Here is an 18,915-nt window from a genome sequence, read left to right as displayed (position 1 = left end):
TACTTTTTTTCCGTTTTATTTTTTATTGCTCTTTTCACTCTAGCTGAACTGTGCAGATTTGTTGTATATTGCATTGGACCAGCCACTAGCCACATTAGGCTACGGGTCCAAATAATCTGTGCATATTTTCTGGTGTTTTTGAAAAATAAAGTTCCATTGATTGATTGACTGCACTGATTGATCGATTCATTGAAGTTTTGAACATATGGTGCTTCTATGGAGGCTCCGCTACCTGGTGTACTCTGCTTGCATTAACTACAGCCCTTTTTCCTCATGCATAAGAACTGCAGACGCTCGCGAGCAGCAGGCTAAGACGAGCAAGCGTCTCGCCAACTGCATCTAGTGTAGCTAAACCTACGGGTCATGCCAGCCAACTAGAACAGTAAAGAGACGCAGAAGAAAGGCTCCTCTCCACCTCTATTCGGCCCCTGCACCCACGAAATGGGCGGCCCATCGCAGAACACACAATGCTGCAGTAAATAGAAATGGCGACACAGAGCATAGGTTACACATTGCAGTGAATAGGAACCAGAGTTGTGTCAGTCTCTGAAAAGCCGAGGAGGGCACTGTCTTGCCAGCAATTCTCCCGCGGCTGTTCCATTAAACCTGTGATGTGAAGCAGCGGTGGTGAAAAAGCGCAGTGTAGAGGGAGTGGCAGTGCAAGCGCCTTGGTGGCTTTTAGGGAATAAATTTCTCGAACCACAAACGAACGCAAGCACCTAGCAGTTGAACTACGACATTGTTCAATGTGGCTAATGTGTGACCATCGCCTCAAAATAAAAATTTCTGTAGTGTTCCCTTGAAACACTTTAGCAAGAGAAGCATACAGCTGCGACAGAGAAATACTTGGCGATACAATGGGCTTACTTCTATCCTTGCCTTTCATCAAGTTTATTTATTATTCACAGCAAACTGACCTGTGTTCAATCTGAGATTCCCTTACAAACAGAGCAGACAAAGGTGAGAAAAGAACACAAGCCTCCAGTGCACTTGCCAAAATTTCATATTCTTTAATCACTTTCACCTAGCAACATTCTACAGTGACACTGCTCACTCATTCATTGCAGGGGCACCGTTCGCGGAACAAAATCTCTCTGCACGTGCCGCTTGTTAGCAAAGGTTTGTTCACAGCACAGACACTTCCGTTCTTTGCACTTTTGTACTGCATTACACAGCTTCCAACAGGCTTCTTAAGGCCTCAATGCACTCTGAAGGGCTGCTGTTTACTTTTCAGAACCAAGGAAAAGTTACATATTATGTTTCTGGCAAACACTGGTTAGAGTCATTAAAAACCAGGGCCTATTTCTGCCCATCATTAGTGCAATTGTAAGGCACACGAAAGAAAATGCTACTGCATTCAAGTACTCCACAGAGAAGTAATGCAAACTCTGCAGCAACAGATTAAACGAAACAAAATGTCTCTGCAGCGCAATCTGAGCAAGTGTTAGACAGACCTTTCTGAATGAGAGAAAACAGTAGCAGCCGGTATTAGAGTATCACTCCCATTTCTTGCATTTTAAAAATGGAAGGAAAGAATTCATTCACAGGGTGTCCGCAAGAAACAAGACTTTAGCTGCAAAGAAAGGTTTAGAAACAATGCCAGCTTTGCTTACTGGACAGTTTAACATTTCATCTCAACTACAGAACAAAGACCTGTCAGAAAAGAAAAAAAAGTTCCTCGAGGACTAAAACAATGTACGAGGGAGAAACGAACAAAGAAAACAATAGAAGTCCAATTCAACACAACAGTCTAAAACATAGCTAACTCAGTCTCGTACAGATGCCGATCCCAACGCACAAAAATGCCGCAGCATAACACAGAACAACTGAGACAGGGCCCTGAGCTGCAAGGGCAAAAGAGCACAGTGGAGCCGATGCCGTCACAATCGCACATTGTGTCTTCTACTCCCACTCCGTCGTTCCTGGAGGCTTGGGCGTAAGGTCGTACATGACACGAGAGACGCCGGGGACGGCCTGGATTTCGCTCACCATCTTCTTGATGACCTGCACAAATGTGAAACCGAAGCCAAGAACATGAGTTTGGCCACAGGCTACTTCAAGCAAGATCACCTTGGTATACCATATTTCTGCACATACAACACGCTCCGAAAATGTGGGTAAAAAAAGTGGGCAAGTGCAGCTGCGGATTATAGGACTTTGCCATTGTTACTGAAAACAGATACCAAAAATTCTGGTGCATTATAAACCCACTAATAAGGCTGATTTAAGCTCAACCGAATGATCAGGAAATGCTGTTTCAATGTTTTCATACCGAACTTCTCTGAAATTTCCAACGTTTCCCTGCCTGCCACACAATCTTACAACAATCCTTTAATGTTTCCTATAGTAATTATAATTAGGCCAACTAGTGCCGAGAGTGTCATTAAGAAAATGAAATCTTCCCCCTGGCCAGGCTGCAATTCCACTACACCCAAATTCTTAAAAAGCACTGCTGTCACATCTGCTGTGCTACTAAAATTTTTGAAGTCTCTGGACACAGGTTATCTGCTGGCACAGTGGAACGTTGGTAAGGATATTGCACACTACAAATGCAGTAACAAGCATTCCCAACTTAACTACCGCCAGATTTCATGCACTAGTATCCCCTGCAAAATTTCTGAGCACATCTTATTATGTAATCTCGCTAACTTTCTTAAATAGAACTCCTTTTTCACTAACATGTAGCGTGGCTTCCGGAAGACTTACTCAAGCGAAACACATATCTTTCGTGCATAAACTAAGCATCATCTTCGATCATTCCTCTTAAGCAGACAGCGTATTTTTAGACTTTTATAAGGTATTTGATAAAGTAAATCACCAGCTACCAATACATAAACTTCACTGTTTAGACATTGACACTAAGTTCACAGCATGGCATGAGTGTTTCTTTATTAGCCATTCCCAGAACATTTCAACTACCAGCTTAGACTTGGAGGCAGGCCATGTTCTTTCTGGTCTACCGGAAGGCTCCGGTAGACCACCTAACCTAACCTACATTAGCAACTTACCATCCCGGATTTTCTCACATATTCAATTGTTTGCTGAAGATAATACAATCGTCAGCAATTTGTGAAATAACATCTGTAAATCACATAACTAACCTACAGAATGATCTTCATTTGTTCTACAGAATAATCTTGATGCTGTTTCCAAATGATGTGAGACACCATCATTTAAGCATAGACTTAAACATTAACAAGTGTCAATTTATGTGTCTGTCACAACGTAATCACGCACTGCCCACTTACTGTCCTAGTATCCCGTTAGACCTCATGACATGGTACGACTACCTTAGTGTACATATTAGCAGTAACCTAACCTGGAAGACTCACTGTGCCTATGTTATAAACAATGCCAAGAGATTAGCTTTTCTTTGGCACAATTTTTCACTTATTATCCCCTTCTTTGTTGAAACCGATGCTCTATGAAACATTAATACATCCTCAACTGGAATATGCCAAATCTGTAAGGGATCCTGGTGAAGAAAACCTAGTACATTCCCTTGAAATGATCCAGTATGACTCAGTCCATTCCATCCTTTCTAATTTATAACATAATTGCAAGCATAACCAATCTTAATCTACCTCCTCCCACAGTGTGTCGCAAACAACTTTGTCTATGCCTCTCATAAAATCTTTTGTCATCCTCAGCTACATCGCTAATTGCTTTTGTCACCGCAATTGATAACTTGAAGATTAGATCAAGCTAACAAGGTTGGCACACTACCGTATATACTCTCATAATGGACACACTCGCATAACAAACGTACCCCCAACTTTGCTCTCGAAAATTTGGATTTTTGTTTTCCCCCACATAATAATCGCACCCCAACTATGCAACCGTGCAGTCCCACAATGGGACAGCCATGTTGTAGTTTTCTGGAGAGACTACAATCCTGTACTCTTGCACGTGTGTCTAAAGAAGGCACACTTAACATCAATGCCCGTCATTGTGTCGGAAATATCTAATAATGATGCCCACGCGAGAAACGCCGTATCATGTAAACAAAAGTCTGCAGCAAACATGCTGTGTCAGCACACCGGCAGAAGCAGTGGCTTTGACAATTGAGAAGCTGACGGCAAAGCCATGACGAGAGTACAAGTGCAGTAAGCACGCAGCAGGAACAGGCTGCATGATATCTCGGTGGCTTGGGACCTCACGCTCAGCGTGTTCTTATCGCAACCTTGCCACCTGTACCGGCACGAAGGCATTTCGCAGACTCTAGGGAGAAAGAATATGCAACTGGCTCTCTGGAACGGTTTCTACAATTTACAGACTTGACGTAATAGCAGAGAGCACGTACGCAATGCGCAGGCGAGTCAAAATGAACAAGGGGCGGCCGGCACTTGGTCGGCATAGCGAGCCTTGTAGGGCATAGCGTCAAATTTGTGCACCTGTTGCTCACTTTTCTGCCCGTCTGGTTTTGCTGTGGGTGATGGGCCCCAAATTAAGTTATACACCTGCTGCAAGAGAGAGTTTATCTGCTCACAAAATGGAAACGCTGATCGAACACTAATAAACTTTGACATGTCGCTGAACAGGACGGTCGAGAAAAAGAGATGCACACAGCACGGTTGTCAAAACAATAGGTGCCGAAAAGCAGCAGTTCAACATGACGCTCGCAATAACGGCAGACAGCCTTAAGCAGCTGCGAGAACAAGCTGTTGTGGATTCGTGATGTGGGTGAAGCAGCCAGCGACCTGGACGACAGATCTGCTGGTTTGCAACAAGTATACATGTATCTTTTACTGCAAAGATAAGTTATCTAATACACTTTTCAAATCATTACCATCTCACTTCTCAATTTTTGCTGTTTTGAAAAAGTTCCTGTAAAATTTATCCCGCACAGGTGCACCCCCCAACTTTGCGTCAGTTCTTTTCCGAAAGAAAGTGCGTTCGTTAAGCGAGTACATTTGGTATCTTTCAGAGCGAGCTCCTTTTCACTTTTTCAACGCACATCTATTGATGGAAGCGAAAAAGGTGCCCAAGTAGAAATAGTGCCAACTCCACCTTCGATGTTGGCCCTGACATGGTAATGAGGAAAAATCTGGACAATGGCAGCCCTGAAGGTATCTGCATTCACTTGGCTAGTGGAACGCAGTCGACCTTTATTCAAGTTGCTACAAGATAGAGATTTGGCGTGTACATTAATCTATCAATAATACTATCAGTTATTTGTAGTTACAGCATGTCAATGGTCAAAATACAGACTTGCCAGGTCACTTGCAATTGTATGTGCAAGCAGTGACACTTATAGAATAGAGACTTCTTTTCTGGCAACCCATTCTTTTGTTCTTTTTCTCTTTTTTTTTGCATTCCCATTATTTTAGACCTTTAGCCGGTCCCCCATTGAGTCTGAATTATCACTTGGTGACTGCATATGATGCATGCAAAAATATAACTACAATAAACTTTGACAAAGTAAAGAAACCCGTCTCCATAAACCGTCCATCAGCATTGCACTAAAGGCGAATTGCAATGAAATTTCACTTGGGCTAAATTGCCTATATATGCTTAGGATACACAGTAGAACCTTACTGATACGTTTCCGTTATGCAAGTTTTCCTGACGCCAACATTCGCAATAGAGAACACACAAAATGACCCAATAAAGTTAAGCACAAGATACATTGTGCGATTTTGCGTGCTATCCATCGTGCAACCATTCGCACCCGCACTCAACAAGTTCTCAACAGGATCCGCCGCATGCAGCATCGAATTGCACGCCGCACATGCAACCAACTTGCTAGATGTTGTCGCACAACCGCCGCGTCGGTCGGACGACCGCAGCCAATGACATCGCCTGTAGCGTGAACATCATGGCCATGCAGTAGACCCGGCAGGGTGGGGCCGTCAAGGGAGCGCCTAGCTGCTCCAATAGCGTCTGTGTTTCTCTTTTCTTTCTCTCTCCCTGGCCAAAACACTGGCCTATTTCGCTGCTAACGGCGGCACATACATCGGCTACAATTTGTTTTTGATATGAAATAACTTATAGAATAAAGTGATCTCGAAAGAGTGCATATTATACAATGTTGTGCGAAATAGTAAATCGTTGGCGTGATTTCTACTCAGAAGCGGGTTGTGCAACGAGACGCCGCAGCAATCGTCTATGCGAAGCAGCTCGCCTGTCTGGCTTGTTTACTCATCGCTACCAACGGTGTCAGGAAAACTACTCGTATTTTCACTTAAAAGCAACAGATATTCTAACATTAATTGTGCTGGCAAATTCAGGCACTTTATTTGGAGCTGCAAGCTGGTCTGGCATGCTCATTCGCTTCCGTCTGCGCCGATGAAATCAAATGTGCTGCAATTTAAGCATGACAATTGTGTACACGTGCCGACTAACATAGGAGTTTCGTTACACAAACAGTAAGCGATCATGTCACAGATGCCATCATTGTCGGATTTAACGGCTGAGTGAGCTATGCCTGCTGGCTCCTAGCCATCGGCAGCTGTCAACGGAGCTGACACTGCGAACGTGGCCTTGTGGAAACACGTCTACGGCGTTCACATAGACATGTTTATCGTTTGTTTAAAACGAGAGAGCTGTGGGAACACGCTTGCTTTCACTTCCTTCGCAAAGTTACGCAGCTTTCCGAGTGTCCATGCAGGCGCCGGATCTGGGCGGAGCTACGCACCACATGCTCATTCGTACCATGTGTCCTGAATCATCGCATGCGGCAAGTCGGATGCTTCGTGCCGTACGATGGATCGCACGCAAAATCGCACCATGGTGACTCACGCTTTACGGTCATTTTTTACTGGTTCATATGTTCCCAGAAAACACAATTTCTTGGCACCAATGTTCAGTATGCCGGCAAACTGCGATCATATGATACGTTTTCTGGCTGCTAAATCCCATTAAACAAGAAAATGCACGAGGCACACATGATTGAGAACAGTGTATAGCTGCCCGCAGCGGCAGCTTCACCGCAATACTCGCCTGCCCGTCTCTCGTTACAGCAGCGGCACGCACTCAGTTTCTCATTTCGGTACCAGCAAATCTTCTCCGGGGTCGTCGCATGCCACATTCACAGCTATCACCGCCAATCCCATTGCAATAAGCATCTTCGCTGTTTGTTTTTTCTATGTGTTTCACAGCACGTTTTGCCGTCGAAAGAGTAGCCTGCTTTTAACAGGCGATACCAAAATGCCCCGCCGTGCCCCGCTGCAGACTGTGATCATATGTGTTTTCCGGCCGCTAGATCCCATGTGAACAAGAAAAGCTGCGAGGTGCTTGCATTCGAGAACAATAGCCCATCTCACGTGAAAACAACGGCGCGCACAGTTTCTTGTTCCAGTATCAGCAAGCCTCCGCCCAGGTCGTCGCACGCCGCATTCACAACCAAACCTATTGTGATAAGCATCTTCACCTATCTCTTTTACAACGTGTGGTGCGTAGTGCCATTGGTAGCGTGCTGCAGCTTTCAGTAGGCAATAATCCAAATGCACTGCCGCTCCCTAGTGCAGGCGGCGCTATGTGGGCATCACACTTCGCTTCAGCGGCATCCGGCGTGGCCCACCAGCTGGATTTCGTTTCGGTTTCCCGTCGCCCTCTTAAAATTCCACGCAGCAGGAAAACAACAAAATGCATCTTGGGCCACCAGAGCACCACCAGCTCGACGTGCGACGGCATCTCGTGCCGCAAAAATCCACGCGACCTTTCGCATTATGTAGATGTCAATAGTCAAGTCGGTCAAATTTTTTTTTACTTCGGGTCATACACTTTTCCAGTCAATACGTGTTTCTCACGGTTACTTCCAGAATGTACGAAAGAGGTTCTACTGTACTATCAATGTAATCTTGGAATGGCCGCAGGGTTGGTAATTGCCCAGTTTTCTTATTAACAACCCTTAAATGGCGCTGTGGGGATGCGCGACTCTCACGCGTCCCTTGATACGTTGTTTTCCCGCATAGCTCCCATCTCCTGTAACCTGGCTTTGCCGCGTGGCCTGGGGCCCGCGGCAGTTGGTGTGGCTGAAGCACAGTACGAGAGATGGTGCGAGTGTTGTGCTGCTAACGCCGCCTCACGGCGGGGTTACTTGGGCGCGGAAAGGAGAAGGCGCTTCCTCTTTGGTTCGGGGACGGCAAGCAAGGCGGACGTGCCGCGCGTGCGCCAATCCATGCTTCTGCGAGACCGTCTCACGTGGCCTCCTTCGAACGCGCCACCGTTCGCGTGACCGTACGTGCGAATGACCAGGCGTTGGGATCCAGCATACGGAGCGAACATATTTGCTCGTTATCCGATCGCGGTGAGTCGGACTTCTAGATTTGCGCGCGCCCATCGGTATGTTTTGTGGATAGCAACTCGGCTAGCAGGCATTGATCTATGAAAGGTGCAATAAATGCCCGTGTGATTGTTTGCACTACTGTGTTGTCGTTCCTTTGTCCTAAGAGCACGGGTGAGAGACCCCACAGCACCTAAGCAGATGGCGTGCACTTGGCGGTGAGCGGTAGTGATGCGGATATGGTGGAAGTTACAGAACAGTACGCAACTGCTGATCCCTCAGTTGTGCCTAGGCACCCACGTGTGTTGCACGCTCAACATTTGCAAGTTGATGGGTGTCCCTCTCAGCGTGCTTTCTCATTGCACACGTGATTTGAGCTGTTGCAAGAATGCCTACTCGCTGCATGGCTATCAGTTGCGCGAACGCATGCTCGAACACAAAGGATGGCTGTGCAGGCACACAACGCTGCATAAAGAAATCACAATAGCCCTTACTATCAAAGCGACGGAACGAAACCAACAACAAATAACCATCCTATCAGACTTTCAAGCGGCATGCAGAAGCTACCTCAGGGGATGAGTGTGTACCGCAGCCTATAGGATTATACGAGATATAAAACCTCGAGCCAGGTTTCACCTTTTATGGGTACCCAGCCACGAGGGAATCAGGGGAAACGCAGAGGCTGACAGAGTAGCTCGTGCGCATGCTACACACCACGGGTGCTCATAGGACGCCTCTGACGACCCGATCCCGATTGACCAGACCTACTCTGCAATGTTAAACTATCAATAGAATGAAGCTACCACCCCCAGATAAAAATCTCATAAGGAAGAACAGGTGATATGGAGAAAGCTGCAAACCTACACACATAACAACCTGCACATTCTCCATAAAGTTCATCCCGAAAGATATACGGACACATGCCCATGGTGCGGAGCCACACCAACATTAGACCACATCTCATGGGCATGCACGGCATACACACAAAAGACAAACAGAAATTACGGAGCATACACAATGGGAGGCAGTGCTGTTCAGTTCCCAGGAAGAGGTCCAAAAGGCCATCATCTGACAAGCAAGACGGCGTGCAGAAGCCAGGGGGCCCTTGTCCAGGGGCTCCACCCATTGAGCGTTTTATTCTTCAATAAAGTTGTTCTTTTTCTACCTGTGCAAGATCTGCTTAACAAACGCTTTCTCAGGATGACTACAAGTACTATTAGTCGCGATGACTCATGAAAAGCAAAGGTAAGTTGTATTCAGGGGTGATACTCTCAAGCAATCATTTCCAGTGGTGCATCATCTTTGAGACATTTCGCCCGTCCCTACATCGGACGCATTGAAGTAGACGGACGAAAGCCTTTCTGATATAGCACCAGAAACGCTGTCAACAGAAATCGCATTCTGCATTTCACACGAAGATAGGGAAGCAATGGCCATGGTGCAGATGTGGCAACTAGCCACCCAGGAAAGCGCTGCCGCCAGGGCAAAATGGCAGAAACTTTACCATGGCCAGAGTCCAGCCTGTCTGGCCGTGACTTTATGTGCTCTTTGTGCCGAGTCCACAGCCAGGCAGAGGGAACCCACGGCCGAGACAGAAGGTATACGGACCCTTCTAGTCCGGCCATGCCGACCATGCAGAGCCTCGGCTACTTCTCATACTTTACTACAGATGGTGATAGTTGTCTGATCAGTCAACGAGTTCAGCGTTTCCAGCGTGCCAGACAGCGGCTGGTGAAGTCTAATACGTGATGTCGGAGACAAGATCGCCAAAATGTTACCCAGCGCATTAAATGTGATCCGCAGCAGCACACCGACCAGTTGTTGCCACAGAGGAAGAGCACAAGCGTGCGGCAAGCAAGCGCTTTGTTGTTTGTCGAAGGCGCAAACTCAAGACGCTCGCTTCAATAAACCCAAACAGTATATTATGGACCAGCACGAGGCTGGTCAGCCAAGCTAACGTGCGATGCACTGCTCCAGCAGCTCCAGTGTGAGATAGGACATGCTCTACTCCCACACCGGCCACGCTACACTGTAGAGCCCATACAGCGTGCAACTTTCGCCGCTTTAGCATATAACTGCGGTGTGCACGGATTGCATCCGTGTGACGCCGGACTACATCCACGGCTTTAGCTTGGTCCCCCCAATGCGCTGTTCTCCGTGCAGAGACAGAACACATCGAGCCTCTGCTCGGAGAATACTTTGCATTAAAGGAACATCGCAGGCACACAACAGCGTGAACAAAGCGCAGGAAGCAGCTGGCAGTGTATACTAACTCTGTGGCTAGCAGATGTGCGGGGCCTGTTCACTGATAGAGGGCAACGGTACACAAGGAAGGGAAGCAGACTCAGGTGCTGGTTTTTTAGTCTAAAAAGTATGTCACTTCTGGCAAGTGGCAATGGGGGCGTTTTTTTTCTTCTTTTTAGTTTTGCTATGAAAAACATCAATTTTTGCAAGCGTTTTCTTATAGGGCAACTCCGGCGTTTTTTTAACCATATCAGGATATTGTCATGTTCAAATGGCATTAGTAGAGTGGTTCAGCTTGCTTAGAAATTCATCAATAATTTTAAACAACCGATAAACAAGATATCGAAACCAAAATGGGTAGCTGCTTCGTGTGACGTCACGATGAGTCGACGATGTCAGGTCCTACACCACCATAATGTAAACCCGCAAAAAGCGTGCTAAACACGCAGTACACATGGCGCTAATGCCAAACAAGTGAAGCTGATGTCTCCTGATGACACAGGGAGCTTTTACAGATTTTCTGAACCAGACAGCGGCGATTTCAGCGACGGTGGCGACGTAGTCTCCGACGTCACAAACACAGGGTGGCCAGTAAAAAAGTCACGAGTCGGGAACGCAACCAATCTTTAAAATTCATTTGCAAGAAAATTAAATGACTTGCAGCCACATTGCTGGGCAAAGATAACCAGAGCGCAAAAGAGAACATACATTCAAAATTTTATTAAGATCAATGGACATCGAAAAATTGCCGGAGTTGCCCTTTAAACACTCACTCGCATTTCAAGCGTAAAAGTTTCCGCAGAGGTTACTTTATGCCTAGTTTATCTAAAACGGCATTTTACACAGTCCAGAATTTCATTGCAGTTGGCCTTTAAGTTGGGATCCTGGCGAACATTTCACAACGGATGCACAGGGGCATGTGTTTGGTCATTTCTTTATGGCACCAAAGGTAGCAAAAGAAAGGCTGACGAGTTAAAAAAGCTAGGAAACGAGTCAGTAAATATCTTCAATTACCACTGTTCCCCCACTGCGACAGCACACTTTCAAGCCACTCATAAAGCAATTAATTAAAGCAGGAAGCTGGCAAAAAAAAGCATATGCAAAAACAAAAGCACACTCACGTCCAGGGGTAGGTGTCTGTTTGGTGTGGCGGGGATACCGGTCATGAAGTCCTGAGTGATGAACGTCCTGATGACAATCGAGTGCTGGCACGACGGCTGTCGGCTCACGACATCCCGGTCAAGGTGCAGAGGCAACAAAATCACTGGCATCTGCGAGAGTGTCGACTGGTAGCCAGAGGCCCGCAGTGCCCGTTGTGCCACAAAGTCGCATTGCCGTAGCGTGCTCAGCACCAGAGGCGTCAAGAACGTTGGTGTCACGTCTTGCACCGGAAATGCCACGGGGCCACCAAAGATGTACACCACCCTGCACAATTGCACACCAGGAACAGTGCTGGTTATACTGTCAACTCCAACACCTTGGCTCAAGAAAAGACCAGTCTAATCAACCCACTAATACAGTAGAACTTCATTCACAGGTATTGGACAAAAATGCTAAAAGAAAAAATACTAACCAGGAAAATGTGCGAACTGAAGTCCCTAAAAAATTTGGCAGACTCAACTGTAGTTGACATCTAAGTAACGTGAAGCATTGCGCAAATCACTGCAGCACAAGATGATGCGCACTGCTGCCGTGCATATGGGGCAGGAGTCAGCCGACATGAGGCAGGAGTGACCCGAAACTCACATTTTCATTTTTGTGGTTTGTGCATGTTAGAGACACATGTTCGTGCTCCTCTATTTCGGCCTGTGTCAGCACCTTAAGTGGAGCGTTTTGACAGGAAGTTTTGAGGTGCCCACACAGTGGGAATCGTTGCAACACAAGACACGATGCACGTCGAGCTCGTGGAGCTCAAGCGGCCCGAGACACGCATTGTCGCAGATGGGAAAACCTAAACGAAATCGTGCTCGTGGACAACTCCAGAAAACGATGCCGGAATGCCGCCAGAGCGAAACATGATGCTCACTTTTTGCCGTCTGCAGCAGGGAACAACTGCACATTTGGGTTATCGCCTATTAAAAGAGCACAGTAAGCTTGCCATGCCTGACGCGCTGTGAAATAGAAGAAAATGCTTATTGCAAAAGGGTTGGCGGCAATAGCTGTGCGTGGTGATGTGTGACGACCCAAAAGGATCTGCCGGTACCAAAACAGGAAACCAAGTGCACGGTGGCATTTTCACGTGACATGTGTGGATGAACACTGATGGGAAGCTGCCATTGCGAGCGCCTGCTGCTCTCAATTGTGCTGCCTCACGCCTTTTCTTGTTCACATGGGACCTAGCAGCCAGAAAATGTATCATAATGTTGTAGATCGGCAATATATTAAAAGTTGGTGCAAAAAGATAATGTTTTCAAGGAAAGTATGAACCAATATAAAAGAAGTGTAACCGTATTGGGTCACTTTTGGTGTTCTCCATCTTAAAGGCTGGTGCCTGGAAGTCGTACATAACAGGATCGTATCAACGAGGTTCTACTGTATCTGATGCTTCACTAAGCTGCAGCCTTGCAAGTGGACTTCTCCTAACGACCCCCCATCGCTTCTCACTTAATCGAAAATATTCATGGAAATACTGTCACACTGAATCTGAAGGGCACTAGCAAAAATGAGAAAGGTGCATCTCTCAATGCATGGATGGCTCATGCAGCAAAGGTTTTATTTGAGCTCCATAATAAAGCATTTGCTTTAATAGCTTCACCGAAACAAAGCCCTGTAAAGCGGTGAAGCATACTACCTGCTGCCGCTTCTCCATCACAAAAGGCCTCCCGGTCCGATATGTGTATCGTTTGTCTTGTATATGTGCCAGGTTTGTCTCGTGAACAGCATCTTTGGGTTCCTCAAGCAACCAAAACAAATCTGATCTGAACTTCCACTTGGGCAGATGTTTAAATTACAGCTTGCACTAAACAAAACTACCGCTCACCACACCCGCCCTTCGCAAAAAGACTATTGCAGAGCATGGCTCTCCACGATTCACGGGCCCAGAGAACACGCTGTATGCATTCCACAGGCACACGTCAGTGAGAATGGACTCTGGTGTTACGCAGGCTAAAAGCCCCTTTAGAATCAAACAGGGTCTGCTTGGTTGACTTGCTGCCAACGTATGACTATCACCCGTTCAAACGGCATATCGTAATGGATGCGCACAGTTCGCAGTACAAGTGTGCCGATGGCAGCATAGTGCATACGGACTTATTTGCTACAATTCCCAATTGAATGAAAAATCTCGGCCACATGCACATTTACGCTGGTGTAAGAAGACTGCAATGGGAGAAATGGATGCCACAGTGACAAACTAGGCCGACTAGACGTGCAGACACCATTCACTAATGTGGAAGACGAAGTCGTCAATGCAGTAGGTGATGGCAGAGACGCTCGGGCTCGCTCCTGCGCCCACTCTACCGATAGTTATCTAGTCCCTGAACGTCGTCTGCAGTTTTGTTGAGTGTAGCAGTGGTGACTGATGCTGCACACGATTCACAGGCTGGTAAAGGTCATGACCCTTGGTGCAGTGAGCTACAATACCAAGCAATCCTGTATCAATGATTACTTCAAGTAGTCCTACCATACACACAATAAACGTGACATGCACTTGTCAGGCAGCTCTGCCCTTATTTTTCCGTTTCTTTTTCTTTTCGGGTAATCTGAAAATTTCCTTAATTTGAAGACTTCTTGTAGTTCGGCGGACTAGGCCAAGTACATCAAGCGCACTGGTCGCTGCCAACCCAGTAGCATGTTATCGTTTATCCCATCACGCTGTCCCAGCATTCAATTTTGCGACCTTCGGGCTGCTTTGGGTTTGGAGGTCCTGGCCCCTGTGAAGATGACGTTTCCCATCACGGCCTGAACAAGCTAGCTGCCATATGGCTGCCAGAACTCAGATAATTGAAGAGGCCCAGTACCTGTTGATGTTATGACATATCTTGGGGATGAGCTTGGCTAGGCGCATCAAGTCCTCCCAGTCGCTGGGCTCTTCGGCCGACGAGAGGCCTACTACGTAGCTGTACGTTCGCCGGTCACCCTGTAACAATGATAAGGCAACAGCAGAAACACTTCCATAAAAATGTCGCAATGCGTGAAACTAACTAAATACAACATCCTATTTTGTGTTGCCACTGGTAAAACGAGTTACAGTGACCAATGGACAAGTTTAACCCGTTGTCCTTTCCATTTCCTGTTCTAGCCTTTAAATTGAATGCACGTTACATATGCTGTCTTCGATTTTCATTAGCCACTAAGAATGTTGCAAGAACATCCCACATTCTTTTTTAGCCATTTTCACATTGTTTCTTTTACTTGTGGTATATTTGACTAATGACTTGAGTGTTCTGGCAGCATGCTTTTAAGGCTTCTTGCTAGTCGAAACCAAGCTTTCTGAACACATTTGTTTGGGCTCTACCTTCCACTATATTCATCCAGCATATGGAGCAGATAACTTGACATTGTTGCCAGCCAAAAAGTACTGTTGGAGCGTTTACATGAGGCATGCAATACCATGAGTATGCATACCACAGCAAGCAAAATACTTGTAGACTATGCAAACGTGGAGGAAGAAAATGAGAGAGAGCCATTCATGCTCACAAGCAACGCAGTCGAAGCATGCCCGATGACCTGCAGCCTGCACAATTTCTCGTTTTGGAGACAATGTCTTTCTTGGTAAGTTACTCCAACCTTTACGTATTGGGTATGTCTGTTTCTATCGTCTTTGATGGGCCAATTCCCGAGATAGTGCAGTCTAAAAATGTGGGCAGACTTCAAAGATCATGCAGTAAAAGAAACTTAAGCAGTTCGGCGGTACTCATACTGCCCTCGCGCAATAGAGTGCCATCCACACTGACTCCATCCCATTCTCACGCTTCACTCACTCAAGAAGATATTGTCGTTCATAAATGTAGACAGGAAGTTGAATCACCTTTCGAACTTTTTTTTTTTTCGGAACGCGGCTATGTGCATGATATCAGTCACACACCTAAAAATTTCGCACCCCCGCTATGACTCGTGCAAGAATGTCACTTGGAGAGACCAGCATCCAACTGCGAAGATCCAAGCTGCAGCTCACCAACATCTTTAGTTTTAATGAGAAAAAAATATTTAATTCTGGGGTTTTACAGTCCAAAACCAAATTATTGGACGCATGCCGTAGTGGGAGCATGAATTTTAACCACCTGGGTTTTTTCAATATCCGCCTAAATCTATGTACAGAAGTGTTTTTGCATTTTACACCCATTGAAATGCGGCTACCAAAACCAGGATTGAACCCACGACCTTGGGGGGTTTTAAAAGCACAATGCTATAGTCACTGGGCTACCACAGGTAGTTTGGCCACAGCTTTCAGAAATGATTAGGTCAGGAACATGCCAAGGCACGATGCAAGAAACAAGGATTTTCTTTATACTAAAACAAAGTTTGCAAACAGCTCTTGCAGCCTGCCTTGTCGGGTGTCGTTCTTAGGGAAGATGGCCACAAGTTATTAACGGTTGAATTAGCCAACAGTGGAATGGCATACTAGGGCTTGTCGCCTTTTCCGTTATTTAAATCTGCCAGACATCTCGGAAAAACTGTCGAGCTTGTGTCAAGGTCGAATTAACTGAAGACAACAGTTCAAGGTTCTAAGTTTAAGTGGCAGCCCCGAACAACCGAAGCGGTGGCAGGCTCACCAATGCAACCTAGGGCAGTCTGTGCTCAGAAGTACCATATTTACTCGAATCTAGGCTGACCCCTAAATGTCCAGAGCCCCAAAAAAATATGTTAAAAACTTACTTCAAATGCAGGCCGAACAAAAAAGGACAGCGTTCACAAAATTAAAATAGCATTTATTTAATATGAACATGCCGAGCTCATGCAATGTCATCGTGGCTGCTAGCCTCATCAATATAGCCGAGACCACACGTATGCTTGTGGTTGCACGCAAGCCCGCGTCCGTGCGCCCATGCATGCGCCGACAGTGCGCCCCGGCTTGTATGTGTCGAAACATGGCGCACGATCTCAGTGAACAGCTCTTCTCCCTCATCACACGCTTATTTTCCTTATCGCTGTCATCTACTCGTTGAGGCACACGCAACAGCATCTCCCGTTGCCCCCCTCACACAATGGACGTTTTCTGATCGATGCTGAAGGCGCGCCCGGCTTGAAAGTTTAACGACGCCTTTGAGGCTAGCACAACTTTTCGTTTGAAAGCGGCACTATAGTAGCATCGCCTGTTTGGTGCCATTACAATAACACACATTATGGGCCATGCCGCATGCCCATACAACACAGGTCAAAATGGCAAAGTCGCTCACATACTTCAATTGGCTACTGGCACGGCTGGCAGCAGCTGCGATACTGACTTATCTAGATGGCGCTAGCTATGCACCGTGTTTATAATTTTCAATTACAAACTGGCACATTTTTTTTAAATCCTCGAATCTAAGCCGACCCTAGAGTTTGATATACGGCTATTTGAAGAAAACTGCCGGCCTAGCTTTGAATATATACAGTAATAAAACTGCCTCAGTGAATCATAGAATGACAGAAAGCTGAGCTAGTTGGTAAGGATTCATTATGCAAAAAAGAAGTGAGGTGTGCAGACAAGACACAAGAGTGTCCTGTCTGCACTGTCCTGTCTGTGTTGTCCACTTCTCTACTCTTGTGTCCTGTCTGCACGTCTCATTTCTTTTTTGCATAATCAGTGAATCAAATGAGCAAAGAATATCTTGAATGAAGAAATGCCATATACTGTACTTACTCGATTCTAACACGCCTTCAATTGTAATGCGCACCCGTTTTCCATGACTAGAAAAAAGGGGGGGGGGAAGCCCTCGATTGTAACGTGCACCCATTTGCCGCTACCTAAAAAAATAAAATTTTACAGTACCGCGCACCTCAATCTTTCATACAGAAATACAACTTTCTCTCATTTGAAAAAAAAAAATGAAGATTTACTCCCAATGCACTAAATAAAAAAAGTTGCAGTTTCGCCCGAACGGCGAAGCATCGATTACGACAGCAAATTAGTAGACAGCTACATGAAAAGTAAGGATAGTAGTTTTATCGGTTGTATAAACTTCTAAGCATTCGCTTACTGACTGTATTAACAAGCAAGAATTAACGTGTGCACAAGCAAACATGAACACGTCTCACTCAATGACTGTGGAAACTCTTTATCAAAGCGCTAGACTGAGGAAGTGCGGTAGCAGGAGCGAGCGAATTGACCTTTGTGCGGCCTCTCGCGTCAACACGAACTAAGCGATGAGTATACAGCGCAGTGCGCCTAGATGCGTAGATTCTTGTCTCCATCGCAGATCGCTTTCCAGATAGGGGCCATGCGGCTGCGCCATACGTAGCAGCTGCCAGTGTAGAAAGCCTCTCCAGTTTGCGCCAGTCCAGCACACAAGTTACGGGGACTCCGAACGCCCATGATGTGGCCAGATTTCCATCGTTTCTACACACGCGATCGCTTCCCTTTAAATTGCAGTATCGTGATAAACTCGCCGTGTCTCTGCAGTCGGCACTTTCATGTTGATCGAGCAAACGCAGAAAACGGAAAGATGGACGGTGCACTAACCTAAGCTACCCAAGCCAAAAGAGGCATTGCTTAAGCACAGGTACACCAGCCCATCGAGGAAGCTACAGCAGCTAGGTTCGAAGCCGCTCGAAGCACGTACAAGGCGGCCATTTTGAAATGCTGATGCGATATGGTAACAGATTTAGGGTCATACTTTATTCTAATGCACACACAGTTTTCGGAGCCATTTTATCGGGAAAAAAGTGAGCGCTAGATTCGAGTAAACACGGTAGCACTGCCAGACGTTTAGAACTGTAAGCATCCACCAACACAAAATTGAAGCACGAATCCTTTACATGACAGAAGTGTCACACACCTGAACACCAACACTCTTTATGGGCAGCAGGGTAGATGCGAGCTTGTACTGTGTCGAGACGCGACTGAGGAACTCGCACTCGTCTTCCGTCGCGCCATTCTGAACTCTGTTAATGAGGGAGTGCTTCTGCAGAAACCAAAGCGTAACACCAGAGCAAAGTTTTCAGTGAAAGGCATCCAAAAGACTTTCATAAACACTACTGAACATTGAATCATCCTGCTGCTGGCAGTCCTAACCTGCCACTGCTAAATAAACATAACAGAAAGGAGATTACACTTTGGCATATTGCACATTCAGTTCACAAAACAAACGCGTAATGCACACACCCAGCAGCAGCAGAAACAATACACATGCTACCTGGCTCATTCCAGCAAATGCACATACGACAAAACGCATTACAGGGAGTACAATCACATAAGGCCCCAATTTCAATTCTTTCAAGAAATTTAACTTAGAGCAAGAACTGCATCAGCTGTGCTGATACACCGACAGCAGATTGGTCACGCAAATGGTTGAAACAACTGC

At 46.1% G+C, this 18,915-nt stretch overlaps 1 protein-coding gene across 2 annotated transcripts in view; it reads right to left on the bottom strand.

Annotated features, from left to right (window-relative positions):
- Positions 1-985: 985 nt before the first annotated feature.
- The window catches only part of bur (GMP synthase burgundy), a 40,700-nt gene continuing 22,770 nt past the window's right edge, over positions 986-18,915 (bottom strand). For both annotated transcript variants that reach the window (XM_050186245.3, XM_050186248.3), the window contains exons 11-14: positions 18,391-18,516; positions 14,431-14,549; positions 11,593-11,896; positions 986-2,004 (exon numbers count right to left, since the gene is read on the bottom strand). In XM_050186245.3, the coding sequence (XP_050042202.1) occupies positions 1,903-2,004; positions 11,593-11,896; positions 14,431-14,549; positions 18,391-18,516 (651 nt within the window). In that variant the 3' untranslated portion in view covers positions 986-1,902. The remainder of the gene's footprint in view (positions 2,005-11,592; positions 11,897-14,430; positions 14,550-18,390; positions 18,517-18,915) is intronic.

Source organism: Dermacentor andersoni, chromosome 3 (assembly GCF_023375885.2).
Source record: "Dermacentor andersoni chromosome 3, qqDerAnde1_hic_scaffold, whole genome shotgun sequence".
Taxonomy (NCBI): Eukaryota; Metazoa; Arthropoda; class Arachnida; order Ixodida; family Ixodidae; genus Dermacentor; species Dermacentor andersoni.
This window is presented reverse-complemented; position numbering and strand designations above follow the sequence as displayed.